The sequence below is a fragment of the Schistocerca cancellata genome, chromosome 7 (genome assembly GCF_023864275.1).
Source record: "Schistocerca cancellata isolate TAMUIC-IGC-003103 chromosome 7, iqSchCanc2.1, whole genome shotgun sequence".
In the NCBI taxonomy this organism is placed as follows: Eukaryota; Metazoa; Arthropoda; class Insecta; order Orthoptera; family Acrididae; genus Schistocerca; species Schistocerca cancellata.
The window spans coordinates 29,816,733-29,837,043 of NC_064632.1; the positions used below are offsets into that span (position 1 = coordinate 29,816,733).

The 20,311-nt window shown below is 36.4% G+C and overlaps 1 protein-coding gene across 1 annotated transcript in view; it reads right to left on the reverse strand.

The window, feature by feature from the left end:
- Positions 1-4,095: 4,095 nt before the first annotated feature.
- LOC126092417 (uncharacterized) overlaps positions 4,096-20,311 on the reverse strand; it is a 240,529-nt gene continuing 224,313 nt past the window's right edge. The window contains exons 9-10 of the mRNA XM_049908004.1: positions 7,304-7,429; positions 4,096-4,129 (exon numbers count right to left, since the gene is read on the reverse strand). Of these exons, the coding sequence (XP_049763961.1) occupies positions 4,096-4,129; positions 7,304-7,429 (160 nt within the window). The remainder of the gene's footprint in view (positions 4,130-7,303; positions 7,430-20,311) is intronic.

The following is a 20,311-nucleotide window of genomic DNA, read 5'->3' on the forward strand; positions in this document are numbered from 1 at the left end:
TCATTGTGAAATTGAATAATTTGTTGCCAGTTTTGCATTCATGGACTTCAGCACTAAGCTTATGACATTTGTTTCACTGTTCATATGACACTGATAAAAAAGGTGTATTGTGAGACATTAACAGGGAGATGCATGACTCATTGCACTGACCTGTGTGACTCCAGTGGTTGGCAAACACAACCCCACGTGTGTTGCCATCAGATAAATGGTTACTCTCCAAGGTTTCCTATCCACAAGGTGTTTTGTGAATGTAGAATGACAACTATTAATTTTGAGGGCTCTCCTGTTTTCTTTATATCTATTATTGAAATTTCTGCTTGTGTGTCCAATATAAATTTCACTGAAGTCCTGACAGTACACTGTCTGCTCTTTTAACAAGCCTCAGCTCCTTAGTTCATGGTTGTGTGTGTGTGACAGGGGGGGAGGGGGGGGGCTTGGTTGATGTAAATGTTACTGATATTCTGTTTACACCTAGTAGATGAAATCAGTGACAAAGTAAACAAGAAAGTAACAAAGTAAACAAGAAAGTAACTGAATGCCAGTTTGGAGAGGAATGTAGAGCTTTTGCAATTACCAGTAATGCAAATGATTTGCAATTAATTAAATCTAATGTCAGTGAGGTTGAATTGACATGCATAGGTAATAAATGAAATGGTGGACAAAGATGATAAAATATGATAGAGTGTCAAGCTGAAGAAAATATAAATGCATATTCTGGTAAATTTAATAATGGTGATACAAAATCCGTACTGTCAGAGAATGAAAATGTTGCGAAATCTGAGGATATCATGATGGAGAAGTGTACAGCTTTTGTAATTAGCAATAAGGTAAGCGAGAATCAATTAGTCAGGACTGACATAAGTAATGTCTGCCCCCAGTAGCTGAGTGGTCAGCGTGACAGAATGTCAAACCTAGGGGCCCGGGTTCGATTCCTGGCTGGGTCCGAGATTTTCTCCGCCCAGGGACTGGGTTTTGTGTTGTCCTAATCATCATCATTTCATCCCCATGCGACGCACAAGTCGCCAAAGTGGCGTCAAATTGAAAGACTTGCACCCAGCGAACATTCTACCCGATGGGAGGCCCTAGACACACGACATTTTTTTTATTTACGTAAGTAATGTTGTGATGACACTCTACCACGCAGACACCCAAATGTACACACCCGCAGTAGTGGTGAGAATGATTATTGAATATCGACTACTACAGTTGTCTGGGTAGAGGGCTTATAGAAGGATGTGTGAGAATAGGAGGGCATAGCAGTGTAGTGATGACTCAGCATCTGCAGAAGAAGATGAAAGGAGGTCAGAGAGTAGAGCATAGAGCATACAGTGGATAGAGAGATAGATAGGTGGAGAGACAGATAGATAGCTAGAGAGAGGGTGAGGAGGGGGGAGAGAGGGAAAGAAAGGAGAGGAGAGGAAGGTGGTAATGGGGAGAGAGAGAGAGAGAGAGAGAGAGAGAGAGAGAGAGAGAGAGTGTTATCCATACGGCCCATGTAATGAAGTAGCTGTTGTAGTGTGCAGCATTTTCAGCAACTGGATGGTCAAGTTTTCAGTCTGCCATAGTTTGTCAGTGGCCTTTCAAGCAAGTGGATAGCTGATTACTTGTCATGCAACACAGAATGCTGTACAATAATTTCAGTACAGCTGATATATAACGTGGCTGCTTTCACATGTGTGAGTCGCGCAGGCTTCCATCAATCTTGTTTCCTGACAGGAGTCATTATCTTTGACTGTGAACCATACTGGAGGAACCACAGGGTGTAAGAGGACAGTGTACGGAATGGCAAGAGACAGTTGTGGAGTGATGCCTCAGCCAGGCATCAGGAAATAACGAGTGCAAGTGTGGCAAGCCAGTGCCAGTTGTTGCAGTGTCGCTGTGGGAGTGGCTTTTAGGCAGTTGGATACCCAGGATTCCATACTGAGTAACATGCATGATTATTTGGATGTTCCGTGCAGCCCTAGTGAGTGAGAAGCCTCACCCTGGATTTCATGCACTGTTGTGTCAATTGCCTATACTAGGAATGTGACTAATTGATTTGGTGAGTAATCCTGTTGTTTCTGTAATGTGCCACAGCAGCTTTTTATGTGGCTTGACAGCGTGTGACTTATTTTTAGATTGTTTGTAAAACCTGCAGTAGCAGCTTGCTCTATTGAGTTATGGTAAACACTAAAAATTTAAATGGTAATTGATTCTGGTTGTTTGTGTCCTGGCGAAATTTGTCAGTTTGGGTGAATGCAACACAAGGGATATGCATGTTAGCCTTTGTTTGGTATTTCATAACTTACACTTGAATGTGAATTGAAGCCAAGCTATTGAATGAACTTTCTTAGTGTTTGTGTGGTATTATAAGGAAAATTGTAAACCAGTTTTTGTGTTTTGACAAGTCTCTTGTACTTTTAAGTCAATGACTTGAAATTGTGTGCAATGAGACAATAAACTTCTACTTCTACTTCTGTGTTCAGGTTTTATTGTGCTTAATAAGAGCAGTTACAATATATTCTCTTATACCATTTAGGAGAGCAAAGCTGCTTTCAGTCTTTGGTTGTCATAATCTTAAGAATTATCTGGCTTCCCCATATTGGTCAAACTGATTGGAACACCTTTGTAGCCTAGAGAAGTTTCTGTGTCTCTTAAGTTTTAACCCTGCTGTGCAGTCTGAATCAGATTTTGGAGTCATTACAGTGCATTGTGCTGTGGGTTTAATACCTGTCTGTTCCCTTAAGCAGTTTAACACAAAAGGCAGTTTCTGCTGAAGGGCTGTTATATGGCATTTTTCATTTAATTGTGGTTAACCAAATCTGTATAAATTTTACTGCACAGCTGGCCATTGCCATCCTGAATTTCTTATAATTATTGAATCTCAAGTAGGTATTTGTTCTTAAGCTAATCTGTTTCATTATTTGTAATAAGTTTATTATGATCAGCGCTGTTTAAACTCGAGGCCTTCTGGAAGGATATTGGAATTTTCTTAATTTGCAATGTAAGCTTAGTTTATATTCTCTTGTAGCAATTTCATTGAAACTTCCCATCTACCTGTGCCCGTGGGTCCTATCGGGTGATCATGTTATGGCGATTGAGCCCACCTGGTTGTGAATGACTGCAGAGGTGCTAATTTAAAAGTTCTTGTTCTAAATTTGATTTTGTATTCTTTTGGAAAAGGTTTACAATCAAGACATAAATAATTTCATTGTAAGTAATGGATAAAGTAACCCTTTGAATAAACGTTTATTGAACTTTATTTGATTGTGATTTATGTGTGAAATATTATTTCCATTAACTTGTTGTGGCCTGGCCCTCCCAACCAACAGCTAATTGTGCTGACGCCAAAGTGGCGCCATGCATTTTATTGGGTAGGAGGTGCCTGTTACTGGAAAGCAGTAAGAGGTGAGGAGTGGAGGTATGGGACAGATCTAGCATCTGCACTTACCAGAATGACCAATTGGTGTAGGATTTGGAGCACGACTGGAGTAGGAATGAACAAGGATATTGTGTAGATTGGGTGGGTGGCAGAACACTACTTTGGATGCTGTGGGTAATATTTTGGGTAGGGTACAACAAGAGGTAGTCCAAGCCCTGATGACTGGTGAAGGATGTGGTTGAGCTTCTCAAGGTCAGGATGATACTGGCTAAAAGGTATCCTGGTAGGTGACTGGTCTGGTCTTCTCTATCATATCCATAGATTGTTGGGGAGAGTATACTTATCCTTTATTATTTTCAATTTTTATTTTATCTAAAATATTCTATTTTGGTAAGTGAATCTTTGATGAGTGCTATTTTCATGTAAGACAATAGAAGCTAAGAATATTTGAAGTCAGTGCTGACAAAATTTGTGAAAAATCTCTTATTTGTATTTTGATTCAGTGATGATAGGGTTTGTGAATACTGAGATGAAGCCACAGACTGTAAATTGTTAAAAGACTGTGTTGAAAGAACTGCAAGTATGCAAAGTAACCGAATTTGTTTATCAGCAGTAAGGAAAATGTTTCTAAAATGAATTCACTAGTATTTGTGCAACTATTTGAGCATAAATACATCATCATTTGTACAGTGTAAAGTAAAATGGAATTTAGTCATCTACAAGGAAGTGTACTTTCAATAAAAATGTGCCACATTGTAGTCCTGCAGGCTAAAATAAGAAAAATCAAAATGATATGAGCAATATTGCTTATAATAATATTAACGGAAGAAAAATATGGTGCTCAAAGTAATATAATGTTGTAAATAACTTAAGTTTTGTCTGTAACACGAACGAAGGTAAAATATTTTTAATGACTGCTATGGAATGTCATGCTGTGGTCTTTTTTTTTCATATTAAAGCAAAACAGGGATTGGATGTTCAATTAATGAAGGATTCCATAATAAAATGGTGATATGAAGTAATGATGGAATAATGAATTGATGAAGTATTGTAAGATATTTGAAGTGACAAAAAGTAATGAAGTATTTGAAGTTATAATTAAAAGTATGAGAAATGTGACATAATGAAAGAACAGTTGAGAAAATTGTTTGATACCCTGTCTTTGTAACAGCTCAAATTTTCAAGGACATTTCTTCAATTTGTAAATAAAGAATTGAATGGTATAACAGATATGATGAATGATAAAGGACTATGCACAGGAGAGTATAACCTTTTCTGTACTACAAATATCTGACAAGGTGTGTTCAAAAAGTAATGGGAATTTTTTCTTTTTGCAGGCTGTATACATCTGATTTTAAGAAAAAAGAAAATCTTGTTGGTACACATGTTTCTGATGTATGTTTGCACTTTCATCTGTTTTGAATATTTAGTTTATTGTTGACAGTCGAAAAGACTATGTGTGTTTTCGAGTGCTTGGCGAATTTTTACTTTTGAAAAAGATGACTCAAAGAATGTGCATTACGTTTTGCTTGAAAATTGAATAAACTGCAGCACCACATTCAAAATGTTGAATGTGGCTTTGGGCAAATCTACTAAGAGTAAGACAAGAGTTTACAAATGGTATATAAGTTTCAAAGAAGGCCAAGAAGATGCTGAACACAACCACCTCCCTGGATCCCCTTGCACATCAATTAATGATGACAATGTGGAAGAATTGAAGAAAGTGGTTCTGGAAATTTGCCAGATCACCATCAGAGAGAGAGATTGCTGTTGATGTCAACATATCCTTTGGCTTATGCCTGGCAATTGTTTCATAAATTTTGGGCATGAAACATGTAGCAGCAAAGTTTATTCCAAAATTGTTGAATTTTGACCAAAAACGATATCCTACAGACATTGCTCAGGGACTGCTGAATGAAACTGGCATCGATCCAGAACTTCTAAAGATGGCTAAAAGTGATGAATAAGCATGGGTATATGGGTGCAAAGTCAAGACCAAGGCCCAATCGTCCCAATGGAAACTGCCTGCAGTGCCAAGACACACACACACACACACACACACACACACACACAAGTTAGTGCATCATGAGTTCTTGCCTTCTGGTCATACTGTCAAAAAGGAACACTACCTGGAAGTTATGCACCATTTGTATGCAGCAATCAGGAGAATATGCCAAGAATTGTGGAAAAACACTCACGTGAATAGCGTCACAATAATGCTCCCACTCGCACCTGAATTGTTATTCATGATTTTTTGGCAGAAAAACAATATCTTAAAGTTGCCTCAGCCACCATATTTGCCAGACATGGTCCATGCAACTTCTCTCTATTCACACAGTTCATAGAACATGAAAGGACGCCATTTTGCCACCATTGGTGAGATAAAAACAGAATCATCGAAGGAGCTGAACTACATAATGAAAACTATTTTCCAGAAGTGCTTCCAAGGTTGAAAAAATCATTGGCACAAGCTTATTATACCTGAAGGGGGATTACTTAGAAGGGGACAAAGCTGATGTCACTAAATAAATAAAGATTATTTAAGAAAAACAAAAATTCCCATTACCTTTTATCATATCTCATATGGTAAAAGGCAACATTTAAAACCTATTATGAAGTTAAGGCAGTGTAATTGAAAACAATTTTCTAGTTTTATGAAAGCAATGGTAATATTGAAAGGATAGAAAAGCTATTTAAAATGCTGAATGAAAACCTAATATGTCTTACAGCTCATTAAATATATTCTACTGCAAATTTGATTTTCACAATGCTATTATGCATATTTCTCATATGATGTGAATCTATTGTTTATATTTTTGGTATTAATAATTTGAAGTAACACTAAGAAAAATTATTGTTACTCAATCAGTTTCAACAAATGAGAATAATATGTACATGATCAGACAGGAATGAACAATGAAAATGCTATAGTTCTTGAGCAAGTAAAGATAGACAATTTTCTCATACAATTTTCTTATTGACATTTTATGTTACAATAGTGTGTTACAGTCAAATTCAATTGGGCTAATCAGTATTTCTCACAGAACTGACATCACTCACTAAAAAATCCTGATTTCATTCTTTCTAGTGACCTATTTCAGTTTTCCAAAAACTAGTTAGCTAGAAAGATATTAGTAATTAAAGACCGGCCACATCCAAAATTACTTTTGTATTTTATGCTTATCAGATTCCAGCATTTGACATTATACTTGTGTTGCCCTAATACTTTTTAACCAGATAACACTCTTCACTATTCAGTTAAGCCCCTAATTAAGAGTTTGCATAAATTATCAGAATTTCTAACATGGCAATTTTACATTTAAATTGGTAACCCACTGCAGAGGCATACAGTGTGCTAATCAAATTGTACTGCGAACTTTTATAATTTTTTAACCAGCTGTCCTTTAGTTAAAGCAAATCACCAGTAGAATGTACAGATCATCTAAAATTAGTAAACTTTCACCCTGCAGTTTAATAAACTAATATGTAATATCCAAGAACACAAAAAAATCGACACAGCAGTTTACAAATACTACCTCCACCAAAAATCTTCAGTCTGCTGCCAGAAATGGTAAAAAAAAAAAAAAATCATTGTGTCATTCCTCTCTCATTAACATGTTGTAATAAAGTGTATCAAAGTCTGCACTCAACTATCAATCAATTATTACTTCAGTGTTAAAGTCTGTCTTGTTTATTTTCATTACTTTCTTTGTCTGAATAATTTTAACATTTGGGTGTTGCTAACAGGAGATATCTGCTATTCAGTGACTGTGCAATCAAAACCAACTTTGTGGTATTCATCCAGCACAGTCTGTATGCTAAAGTGCATTGTAAACATTTTGGAAACAAGTCAAAGAATTTGCTACACAACTAAATTTCAGCAGTACGAGTGATGTCCAATAACAACCTACTGAGTGCGTGAAAAAGTATTACTAACATTACCTTACCTCTCTCAAGTCGTCATTATTTACCTTACTTTCAGTTCTTAATATTGATTTCATTAAAATGTGTTGACAAATTTCCACTGTTTCATTGCTGTCATCACACAGATACGGAATACCAAAAATGCTGCAAACAACAAAACTTATTTCACAAGCAGGCATACAGAAGTTATCTATTAATAATAAATCATAGTTTAAAATTTAATAATTTTTCTGCCATTCACATTGTTACAACATTGCGCAGATTTTTATGAACAAAATACTTTGATACCAAGAAAAGCTTTCATTGCACTACTGGAAATTATACGTCAAAAAATAAGTGTAGATGCAACTGATACCAACTTCCTTCAGCATGTAAATATGAGCTGGCAAATGATCATTAAAATTGTCACATTTGTAACGCAAGAAGCAGTAATAGTATCATAGAATAGTATTGGGATGCAAAACTTGTGCCAATCTTGTGTTTCATATAAATACAAGTGAACTAAAAGCAAAAGTAAAACACACAAAATGTAAAACATTCACACTTCCACCAGCATATAGAAGCTGTCATGCACTCATTATAGTAGATAAAATTAAGCTATGAATATAATTTCTTCAAATTAAAATTTTCTATTTGAATGCTCAAGAAGTAAATAAATAATTTTGAAATAAAGGCAAATACAGAGAAAAGATAAACATTATTTCCATACTTGTCCAAAATAAACAATCTGTAATTGATGTGGTAGCCCCAAGTTCAGTTTTCATATGATGTCTATAATAGCTGAGGCTTGAGGTCATCTTTGGCTTTCTACTGGCGTTTGCTATTGTCATACAATCATTTGATACACATACATAGCATCATCCTATGACAAAAAAGGAAACTGAAGCAGCATGCAAGGTTGTTATGGCAAGACTAAGTATCAAGGGTGAGGATAAACCTATGGTTGAATGCTTCGATCAACAATCTGATTTGATCACAAATGTAATTAAAAGCTTTAGAGAAAAGCTCAGTTTACCAATACATGTTTCCCCAATCATACTACCATCATTAGAGGAGACATCTGTTACCCAATGTCCACTTAGCTGATGAATGATGATTACCACAATGAAAGTATTTTTGTTTACTATTTAATTGCACCCAAGATAGACACGAAGCCCACGCCTACCACAGTAGTACAAGTTTTTATGCCTACTAGCTCCGCAGATGACGACAATATTGATGATATGTATGATGGGATAAAAGAAATTATTCAGATAGTGAACAGAGGCGAAAATTTAATAGTCATGAATTCAATAGTAGGAAAAGGAAGAGAAGGAAAAGCAGTAGGTGAATATGGAATAGGGGCAAGGAATGAAAGAGGAAGCTGCCTGGTAGAATTTTGCACAGAGCATAATTTAATAATCATAGCTAACACTTGGTTCAAGAATCATGAAAGAAGGTTGTTTACATGGATGAGGCCTGGAGATACTGGAAGGTTTCAGATAGATCATAAATTGTAAGACATTTCCAGGGGCAGATGTGGACTCTGGCCATAATCTATTGGTTATGAACTGTAGATTAACACTGAAGAAACTGCAAGAAGGTGGAAATTTAAGGAGATGGGACCTGGAAAACTGAAAGAACCAGAGGTTGTAGGGAGTTTCAGGGAGAGCATTAGGGAATGATTGACAAGAACAGGGGAAACAAATACTGTAGAAGAAGAATGGATAGGTTTGAGACATGAAATAGTGAAGGCAGCAGAGGATCAAGTAATTAAAAAGACAAGGGCTAGTAGAAATCCTTGGGTAACAGAAGAGATATTTAATTTCATTTATGAAAGGAGAAAATATAAAAATTCAGTAAGTAAAAAGGCGAGGGCTAGTAGAAATCCTTGGGTAACAGAAAAGATATTTAATTTCATTGATGAAAGGAGAAAATATAAAAATTCAGTAAATGAAGCAGGTAAAAATGAATACAAACGTCTCAAAGAGGAGATCGACAAGAAGTGCAGAATGGCTAGAGGACAAATGTAAGGATGTAGAGGCATATATCACTAGGGGTAAGATAGATACTCCCTATAGGAAAATGAAAGAGACCTTTGGAGAAAAGAGAACCATTTTTATGAATATCAAGAGCTCAGATGGAAACCCAGTTCTAAGCAAAGAAGGAAAAGCAGAAAAGAGGAAGGAGTATATACAGGGTCTATACAAGGATGATGTACTTGAGGACAATATTATGGAAATGGAAGAGGACGTAGATGAAGATGAAGTGGGAGATACGATACTGCGTGAAGAGTTTGACAAAGCACTGAAAGACTTAAGTCAAAACAAGGTCCTGGGAGTAGGCAACATTCCATTAGAACTACTGATAGCCTTGGGAGAGCCAGCCCTGACAAAACTCTACCACCTGGTGAGCAAGATGTATGAGACAGGCAAAATACCCGCAGGCTTCAAGAAGAACATAATAATTCCAATCCCAAAGAAAGCAGGTGTTGACAGATGTGAAAAATACCAAACCATCAGATTACTAATTCACAGCTGCAAAATACTAACACGTATTCTTTATAGATGAATGAAAAAACTGGTAGAAGCTGACCTCAGGGAAGGTCAGTTTGGATTCCATAGAAATGTTGGAACATGTGAGGCAATACTGACCTTAAGATTTATCTTAGAAGACAGATTAAGCAAAGGCAAACCTACATTTCTAGCAATTGTGGACTTAGAGAAATCTATTGACAATGTTGACTGGAATACTTTCTTTCAAATCCTGAAGGTGGCAAGGGTAAAATACAGGGTGCAAAAGGCTATTTACAATTTGTACAGAAACCAGATGGCAGTTATAAGAGTTGATGGACATGAAAAGGAAGCAGTGGTTGGGAAGAGAGTGAGACAGGGTTGTAGCCAATCTCCGATGTTATTCAATCTGTATATTGAGCAAGCAGTAAAGGAATCAAAAGAGAAATTTGTAGTAGGAATTAAAATCCATGGAGAAGAAATAGAGACTTTGAGGTTTGCTGATGACATTGTAATTCTGTTAGAGACAGCAAAGACATGGAAGAGTAGTTGAATGGAATGAACAGTGTCTTGAACAGAGGATATAAGATGAATATCAACAAAAGCAAAACAAGGATAATAGAATGTAGTCGAATTAAATCAGGTGATGCTAAGGGAATTAGACTAGGAAACAAGACACTTAAATTAGTAGATGAGTTTTGCTATTTGGGAAGCAAAATAACTGATGACTGTCAAAGTAGGGAGGATATAAAATGTAGACTGCCTATGGCAGTTTCTTAAGAAGAGAAATATGTTAACATGGAGTGTAGATTTAACTGTCAGGAAGTCTTTCCTGAAGGTATTTGTATGGAGTGTAGCCATGTATGGAAGGGAAACATGGATGATAAATAGCTTAGACATGAAGAGAATAGCAGCTTTTGAAATGTGGTGCTACAGCAGAATGCTGAAGATTAGATGGATAGATCACATAACTAATGAGGAGGTACTGAACAGAATTGGGAGAAGAGAAATTTGTGGCACAACTTGACTAGAAGAAGGGATCAATTGGTAGGATATGTTCTGAGACATCAAGGGATCATCAATTTAGTGCTGGATGGAAGCACTTTGTTATTGTTTGTGCCTGTACACTGGTATGTGTCTCAAAATGGTACAGTGATGGCAGTTATGCTCTGTATTGCAGTACTGCTCGCATGATGTTTATTCCCTGCTATGATGTCCCAGCTCAGAGAACCAGGGCATGCCATCAAATAAAGGTTATACCTTAACAACGGTTTTGAAAGCTTGGAAGACACATGATTATTCATTAGCTATTAAATCTATCATAACTATCATTAGTGTCATACAGAATAGATATAATATCTTAGTATATGTATGAACATGAATATTTTATGAACTGCTGCCATACAGTAACTGAAGGAGCAATGTAATTGTATTTCGAAGAAATGCTTTCTATTATTTAGTAGAAAGTTGAAGACAGGTAAAAACTTCCAGCTCCCAGTACAGGAACAGCTCCAGTAGTGAAGAAGTGCACATTAAGAAGCAAGTGCATGGTCACTCTGAAAGTTTAATCCAGAAGCAACAGCTCATAATTTTACAGTAACCACACTAGTAATCTGGACGTACGTACATATACACAAATGGGGTAACACTTCTTTCTGGCTACCTAGTGCAGGACCAAGAACAAATTCTGTGCTGAGACTCAATGGAATTTGAACAAGAATAATGTATTAAGAGAAAACCAAGAAGAAATCAGCAGTTTTGAAGAACTATTACATCGACAAATAGTGTGGCAGTCCTTAGCAATGTGACCAACAGCAGAACTACAACAACAAAACTGATAAGTAGTTACATCCAAGAAACATTCACACATTTCAGAAGAATTAACTTGTTGATGAAACATCATTAAATCAATCAACAACAATTACATTGCAGAAGAACATGTTGAAGTCTATGAATCAGAAGACTGGCTGATTGAACTACAAAATGATTATGATTGTTTCATCAGTTCCACAACTGTGCCACAGTGTTCAGGAACACCATCATCAGCACCTATCCCCCAACAGCAAACCAGTTTATTCAGCTTTCCATCAGCACCTCAACACAGCTAGCTAAGCAAGAAATTTTGGTGAGCTGTGTTAAGACCAACTTGATTTTCCTTTTTTTGTGGTTTGTGTTGTGGGGCAAATAAATTGATTTAAATGCAAAAAGTATTTGTTCAACATAGAGATATACACACAGTGATGCTTGTGTTGGCCCAGAGTGTCGCACAACCTATTTAAAACATTTGCTGAGCAATTAACTGCTAAAGTTTAGGCTATTAATACAAGAATAATAGCTCAATGTGATGAGATACAAGCTGTATTTGATAATAAATTAAATAGTACAAATGCTGAGGTGAAAAATTAGAAATAAACAATAAGATATCCAAACTACAATCAGTTATTTTGAGTTTAACAGATAAGTTACATATTGAGATGATTAAAGTGTAACTTAATTGGAAATGAAGATATTAACAGCGCAGGGACATAACTAAATATTTAAAAGAGATTACAGATTTCACTCAAAAAGAATTTATGGCAGTGCGTAAACACATCTCAGAGTATTACTGTCCAACTGAATGCATTAGAGCAGAACAGATAGTAAGGTGTAACTGCAATACCACATTCTACTTTTGTGGAGCATCCCAGTGATTCAACTGGGTGAAAAATTCAAGAAAAATTGGTGTCACTGGTGGGAACACCCCATTCATTAGGAGAGGCAGAAAGAACAGAATCAGAATTACAGATATTGTGGGACAAACTAGCCAAAATGTGAGATCAGGTTAATAAAAAGAAACATACGGAGAATTGTGGGTTCCCCATAGAGATAACAGGAGTTGCACCTAGACTGTGGAACCAGCTTCTCTAAGTTTTCTAAATTTAAGCCATAATGGGATGATCAAGCTACTACCTTTTAGCAGTAAAATGTAAACAGGCGTCAGGCCGGTTCCATCTGGCCAACTGCTATTTATAAGGCCACACAAGAAGCAATCTATGATCGTGGGACATGTGATCAACATGTCTCCAATCCCTCCAGCAATTATTGCCATTAGGTGAATCCTGAAGATGCCACATCTTTTATTATTCAAGAAGTTCCACCTTTGGCCTCACAAGAGCTGAGTGGACCCTGCAGCAGACCTCCCTCCCTATGTCAGAAAAAAAATCTGAGGAGGTACCAGGAATAGAACCAAGGTCTTTCAGCACTGAAGGGAGTGACACTATAAGTTCGGCTATGGAGGCGATCACTTTTTAAGAGTATTTTCTAAATCTTTACCTAGGTGTTGAGATAACTCAAAGAAACTGATTCCGTCCTTGATTATTTGGAAGGAGATGCTTCTGAATGGGGAACTGCTCATTCAGAGGATTTCTTTTTCAAGGGAAGTGTAAGATGAACTACTGCTTGGTAAGTGCTGAAGAAAAGTTAATTCTTGATTTACTAGATCCAAGATACTACCATAATAGTTGGGGTGATTATAAGAAATATACTGAGTGGCATCCGGCATGAACCAAATACTTAGATGATCCAACAGAGGGCATTCATTTGATTAAAGTGTTGGTCCCATAGGATAGCTGACTATGTGGAAAGATATATGGTACTGTGGGTTGGCAACTGTAAATGATCTGTTAACTTTTGATAAAAGTCTTCATATGTTAAGCAAAGAATGGAGAGACTGCATCCAACGATACAACTGAAAAATCAGATAGTTATGAGGAGGACCGCTACCCACCACGATTTCAGAACAAAAGTGAAAGAAAATACTGTAACATAAGAAAAAAGAACAACAATAGATTAAGTAATCAAAAGTGTAAAAGAACATTAAATTATAATAACACAAACAATGTGTGCACAAACATATCAATCGACTGGTTATTTTTGTACCACTCACTGGAAAACAATATACATTCTGGGACAGTGGCCAGGCTTCAGGAAGTAGCAACAGTGCCTTATACAAAAGGTAGTAATGTTCATGTGATCATTATCTCCGCATGAAGGGTCACTTGAAGAAGAGGAACTAAAATCTGAGAAGAAGGAAAAAAATGTATTGAGTGACATTTTTGTGAAGAATTTCAATGTCCACTTAGATTCTTGGAGTGTAATATCATTAATCTAATAGGAAATGCTATCAGTAATCAGACAAAAGTGTCCTTGTCCCATACTACTGGTAATGGGGATATTTGCTGTAGGGATTAGTAGTAGTGGCTTTATTCATCCGTAGATCTCTTTTTACAAGTTTAGATCAATTTAAAATAAGCTAATTCGTATACACATATATTTACAGACTTCTAGTTAGAGACAATCATTAGATTTACTCCTGGTAAACAAGACTTTTTTTTACAAAAACTTATTAAATAATTTAATGCCACACTCTTGGCTCATATCTCACTATCACTCACTGCACACACATTGTTTCATACCAGTTCACTCACTACAAACACACACACACACACACACACACACACACACACACACTGGTGATCTCTGGGCCATTTTCTGTACTGCAACTTCCCATTTGCTATCCTGAAAAACTGAGTCAACATCCCTCCGTAATGAGTGAGAAGTTGAGTTCACAAAGAGGAAGAGGTGCTAGTATTGTGCTATGCATAGCTTGGGGGTAAGGTTTTCTAGAAAGGAAAGAAGAAGGAAAAAAAAAAACAAAGTCAATGTGTTATGTTGGAGGTTTTATAATCATCATTATTATTATTCATTTGTATAACATTTTTTATCAAACCCCTACTCTGTTTAATCTAAATAATCCTTCAATGTATAAAATGTATTGCATAACAGGTACTTTTTAACTGCCTTTTTAAATAAGTGTATTTGTGTATTTTGCAATTTCTTTAATCTCTTTTGGTAATTTATTGTACAGTTTTATTCCTTGGTAGAAAATGCTGTTTTGAGTTTTATATTTATTTTTTCTTCGTAAATGTGAGTACATCTCTTGTTGCATGGTCATGGATAGAGCTGTTTGTGCAGTAAAAACATTTTTTTTATGTGTACAACTGGCTGGTAAATGTATTCACATGGAGCAGTTAAAATCCCCACTGTTTTGAACAGATCGTTACAGTGAGCTCAACTAGTAATTTTGGTTATTATTCTTATGGCTCTTTTCTGCAGTTCGAAAATTGTGTTCGTATTTTGTGCATTTGTTCCCCAAAAAAGAATGCCATAGCTAAGAATTGAGTGTACATATGAATAATATGTAAGTAAAAGACACTGCATGTTACACACTGACGATAGGATTCTAAGGGCACAACATGCTGATGACATTCTGCTTGCGAGTACCTTTGTGTGTTCACACCACTTCAACTGAGAATCAGTCCTAGAAATTTTTCATTTGTTACACAGTCTATAGAAGTCCCATCTACATTTAATTTAACATTGTCGTTTTTCCTCTTCAAACTGAAATTCATGGCACTAGTTTTCTTTATGTTCAATGTAATGTTGGAACACGTGAGGCAATACTGACCCTACAACTTATCTTAGAAGAAAGATTAAGGAAAGGCAAACCTACGTTTCTAGCATTTGTAGACTTAGAGAAAGATTTTGACAATGTTGACTGGAATATTCTCTTTCAAGTTCTGAAGGTGGCAGGGGTAAAATACAGGGAGCGAAAGGCTATTTACAATTTGTACAGAAACCAGATGGAAGTTATAAGAGTCGAGGGGTATGAAAGGGAAGCAGTGGTTGGGAAGGGAGTGAGACAGGGTTGTAGCCTATCCCCGATGTTGTTCAGTCTGTATATTGACCAAGCAGTAAAGGAAACAAAAGAAAAGTTTGGAGTAGATATTAAAATCCATGGAGAAGAAATAAAAACTTTGAGGTTCGCCAATGACATTGTAATTCTGTCAGAAACAGCAAAGAACTTGGAAGAGCAGTTGAATGGAATGGACAGTGTCTTGAAAGGAGGGTATAAGATGAGCATCAACAAAAGCAATACAAGGATAATGGAATGTAGTTGAATTAAGTTGGGTGATGCTGAGGGAATTAGATTAGGAAATGAGACACTTAAAGTAGTAAAGGAGTTTTGCTATTTGGGGAGCAAAATAACTGATGAAGGTCAAAGTAGAGAGGATATAAAATGTAGACTGGCAATGGCAAGGAAAGTGTTTCTGAAGAAGAGAAATTTGTTAACATAAAGTATTGATTTAAGTGTCAGGAAGTCGTTTCTGAAAGTATTTGTATGGAGTGTAGCCATGTATGGAAGTGAAACGTGGACGATAAATAGTATAGGCAAGAAGAGAATAGAAGCTTTTGAATTGTGGTGCTACAGAAGAATGCTGAAGATTAGATGGGTAGATCACACAACTAATGAGGAGGTCTTGAATAGCATTGGGGAGAAGAGGAGTTCAATAATGTCATTTTCATCTTTTGTAGCTGTTTTCTCACTTCAGTTCAAAGATTCATAGATACTGGATAGGGATTACAAAACAAAGGCTTATCATCCTTTACTTTAAATCTACATCTGTTGTTGTGGTCTTCAGTCCTGAGACTGGTTTGATGCAGCTCTCCATGCTACTCTATCCTGTGCAAGCTTCTTCATCTCCCAGTACCTACTGCAACCTACATCCTTCTGAATCTGCTTAGTGTATTCATCTCTTGGTCTCCCTCTACGATTTTTACCCTCCACGCCACCCTCCAATACTAAATTGGTGATCCCTTGATGCCTCAGAACATGTCCTCCCAACCAATCCCTTCTTCTGGTCAAGTTGTGCCACAAACTTCTCTTCTCCCCAATCCTATTCAGTACTTCCTCATTAGTTATGTGATCTATCCATCTAATCTTCAGCATTCTTCTGTAGCACCACATTTCAAAAGCTTCTATTCTCTTCTTGTCCAAACTATTTATCGTCCATGTTTCACTTCCATACATGGCTACACTCCATACAAATACTTTCAGAAATGACTTCCTGACACTTAAATCTATACTCGATGTTAACAAATTTCTCTTCTTCAGAAATGCTTTCCTTGCCATTCCCAGTCTACATTTTATATCCTCTCTACTTCGACCATCATCAGTTATTTTGCTCCCCAAATAGCAAAACTCCTTTACTACTTTAAGTGTCTCATTTCCTAATCTAATTCCCTCAGCATCACTTGACTTAATTCAAATTCTTGTCTATAATAATCTGTTGTTAGATGTTAAGAAACCTGCAAGTGATGTTTGTTTAGTCTTGGATGCATGAACGCACAATAAACGAACAGAAACTGGACAAGGTAGTCCTATGAAGTTTGAAGAAACCAAATTCTTTAGTTCAAAGGATTTAATGTTGGGATATTGGCAAGTCCCATTACACAAACAGTCAAGACCATACACAACTTTCTTATTTGAAAATAAAGCCTACCAATTAAAAGTATTACCATTTGGCTTATATACTTCATTTGTAGTTTTCATCCATACTCTAAATAAATCATTAGGAATGGAAATAGTATGTAGGTAGGCGATTTACTACAAGTTTCTAGACCAATGCGAGTTTCTGACATGAACTTTAAGCCATGTCAGAAGGAAATGTAGTAACAATAAAGCTTTCTAAATAACAGTATGGACATTAAGAGATAAAGATTTTAGATAATATTGTTTGAATTGAGGGACTACGACCAAATAAGACTGCGATTGTTTTTAGATTTCGCCAGCTGCTATACAAGATTTATCAGGTGCCAGGTAATGAATGATTCTTGTTTATTGAATTTACTAAAGCAAAGAACTAACTGGTTCTGGGATGGTGGTACAGCTGAAGCATTTAGTAACATCAAGGAAACCCTTATAGAAGCTAATATTTTACATCATCCTAGATTGAGTCAAGTGTTTAAGCTGGCCACTGATGCACCAGAATGTGTGCTGGTTTGTGAACAGTTCCACGGCGAATGCGATCCAGAAGGTGGGAAACAATGAACTATAGAATTCACAACCCATTGTCATAATAAATATGAGTTCAATTATTCAGCTACTGAGAAGGAGTTGTTACTCATTTTTTGGAATCTATAGAGATTCCAGGCACTAACATGGGGCTCAAAATTTGTAATATATACAGACTGTCGGGCCTTGTCTTTCCTAACGGAAAGCACACTGCTACACAGTAGATTAATGAGAGGGGTTTTATTTTTACAAGAATTTAAACTATAGATTAAGGGTTCACTTAATGTAGTGCCTAACACACATAAGGTTTTGGAGTTGATGGGAGTGGCTGGTGGACTAGATATGCAAAGAGCTTTAGTTGCCACTGACCACAGGAGACTCTTCAAAGCAGGGAAATCAATGCTGGAAGCTACCAAAGAAGCAAGAATAAGAAGAAGTAGTCTGGAAAAGAAAAGGGAGAAAAAGCAACATCAGAAACAAGATGAATATGGGACTGGGATGTTTTAGTGTTATGCAAGTCAGAAGGAGAAACAAATTTTAACTTTAACTTGAATTTCCTGTAAGTTCACTTTTTTGGTGTTTTGGTACACATTGCTTTAAAGCTATCAAAGATAAAGGGCTGAAATTTTGTATAATGTAGATTATTCTTATGACTTAAATTTGAAAACTAAAGACTTTTTAAAACAAAAACTATTAGTTAATTGTTATATTTTTCGATAAATATAAAAATTTTTGAATCATAATTTATGACAGCAACACCTTTTTAATAGTTTACTTTAAAGATTGTAGTATCAGAAATTCCAGAAAAAAATCAAGTTTCTACTATGTTTTTTTTTTTTTTTAGATATGTTGTACCTATCCTGTACATACATTATTAAAATGCTCTATTTCATTTGCAATGTTGAATACAACTGACAAAAAAGTCTGAGACCAAAAGCTATGATTCATACATCAAAATTTCCCATATGATCTGTTAAAAAATAGTAAGCATAACATGGACTTACAACACTTATTCTTTGAGCTACAGCATTTAGAAAACAGACAACATTTTCAAGATTTGCTCTTGTGTTCACATACTAGTCCCTTTAAAGTAAAACAGTCATCAATCAAAGGATTGTTTTGAGCACCACAGTGCTTTATTAGGCATGGTCCTGTTGGAGGTGGTATGCCACTGCCTTTCTCTGACCTATGAACTATGAACTAACTTATCCAGTCAGTTATAGAGAGATCTGCAGTTCAACATGGATTTCAAACAATGGTGCAACTCAGTATTTTTCACAGCAACGAACACTGCCAGAGGTGAAACAAGTGAAAAGTGACAGATAAAAATCTTAAGACTGATTGGAGATCAAACCCAAGACAATTGGATTTACACTCTGGCACTTTCCCACTGAGCCACACTGCCGGTTAGAAAACCAGAAAACAATGTGAATTCAGCTATAGAAGCTGGACTGACGCTAAGTAGGGAGAGCAGTATTGGTTGGTATCATTGCTGAAGAAGTGCAACTAAGTGTTTTCTTTGAGGCCAGGAGTGGTGAAAGAAGTTCTTTGTAAGTTAATAATAAAACAACATAAGCCTTTTTTTGTGAAATCCTTGTGGCCCTTAAGGATGTAGTGCAAAAGGAATGAGGAATTGGGTTGTTATTGTCACAGAGAGTTGAGAAAGCTCTCCTGCTGCTAGAAAAGTGTACTACACAACATGCTAGCATGCAAGACAGTAAGGTGATCTGGACTCAGATCGAATACGTGTAGTGGATTAATGACCATGGCTTGTGCACTGGCCAGTATGGGCATTGCCTTTAGGTGCTTAGACAAATGCTGGGCTATTTTCCATTTTCCACCTCAGAAAATATGATACACAAGCAATTAACATAGTCACACACAGAACAAAGTTTACACAATTCATAGACAGGTGGCACACATGGCTTCCCTTCCTTAGGTAACTGATGACAACAGTAACAAGAAAGGCATCCAGACACAAAATTACACAAAACTAAATTTGCCAGGACTTCAGTACAGTGGAGCCTATCCTAGATGGGGTAAATGGTAATGAAAATAAGAGGAGAAGAAAGCCTGAAATAGCTCTCATGATAGTCCACTGGTAGTGGTAAAATAATTTGGTGGTATAATCAGAATAGTTTTAGCTTCCTGAAAACTGACCATTATGACTGAAATTGATAGGGATACACTACTGACAGGGATACACCACCTACAACTGAGGAATCAATAGTTAGATTCTCTAACTCAAAATACCTAAGTACCATGGATTTGACACCAAGGTATTGATAAATATCTCAGGCAGAGTAATCGAGACGCTATACCATTTCTGTATTTGTATAGTAATCAGTTAAAAGTGCTACTGTTTCATCTCAAAGTGCCAATACCTGTTTTCATTTGAACATTGGACCAAGTCATTGCACAAAACTTATGAATAAAGCATTAATCTATGGACAATATGGTAATTCCATCATCTTTCAAGAGTGCATCTAGGACTGCAATACTTCATCTTTCCACAATTAATACTGAGAAGTAAAATATGCATACACCACAAATAAGACCGTCAGCCCAAAAGTGATGGTTGCAGATAATTTGTAAGTACTCTGGATTTTCCACCTCGGCACTTGCATACATTTTATCTAT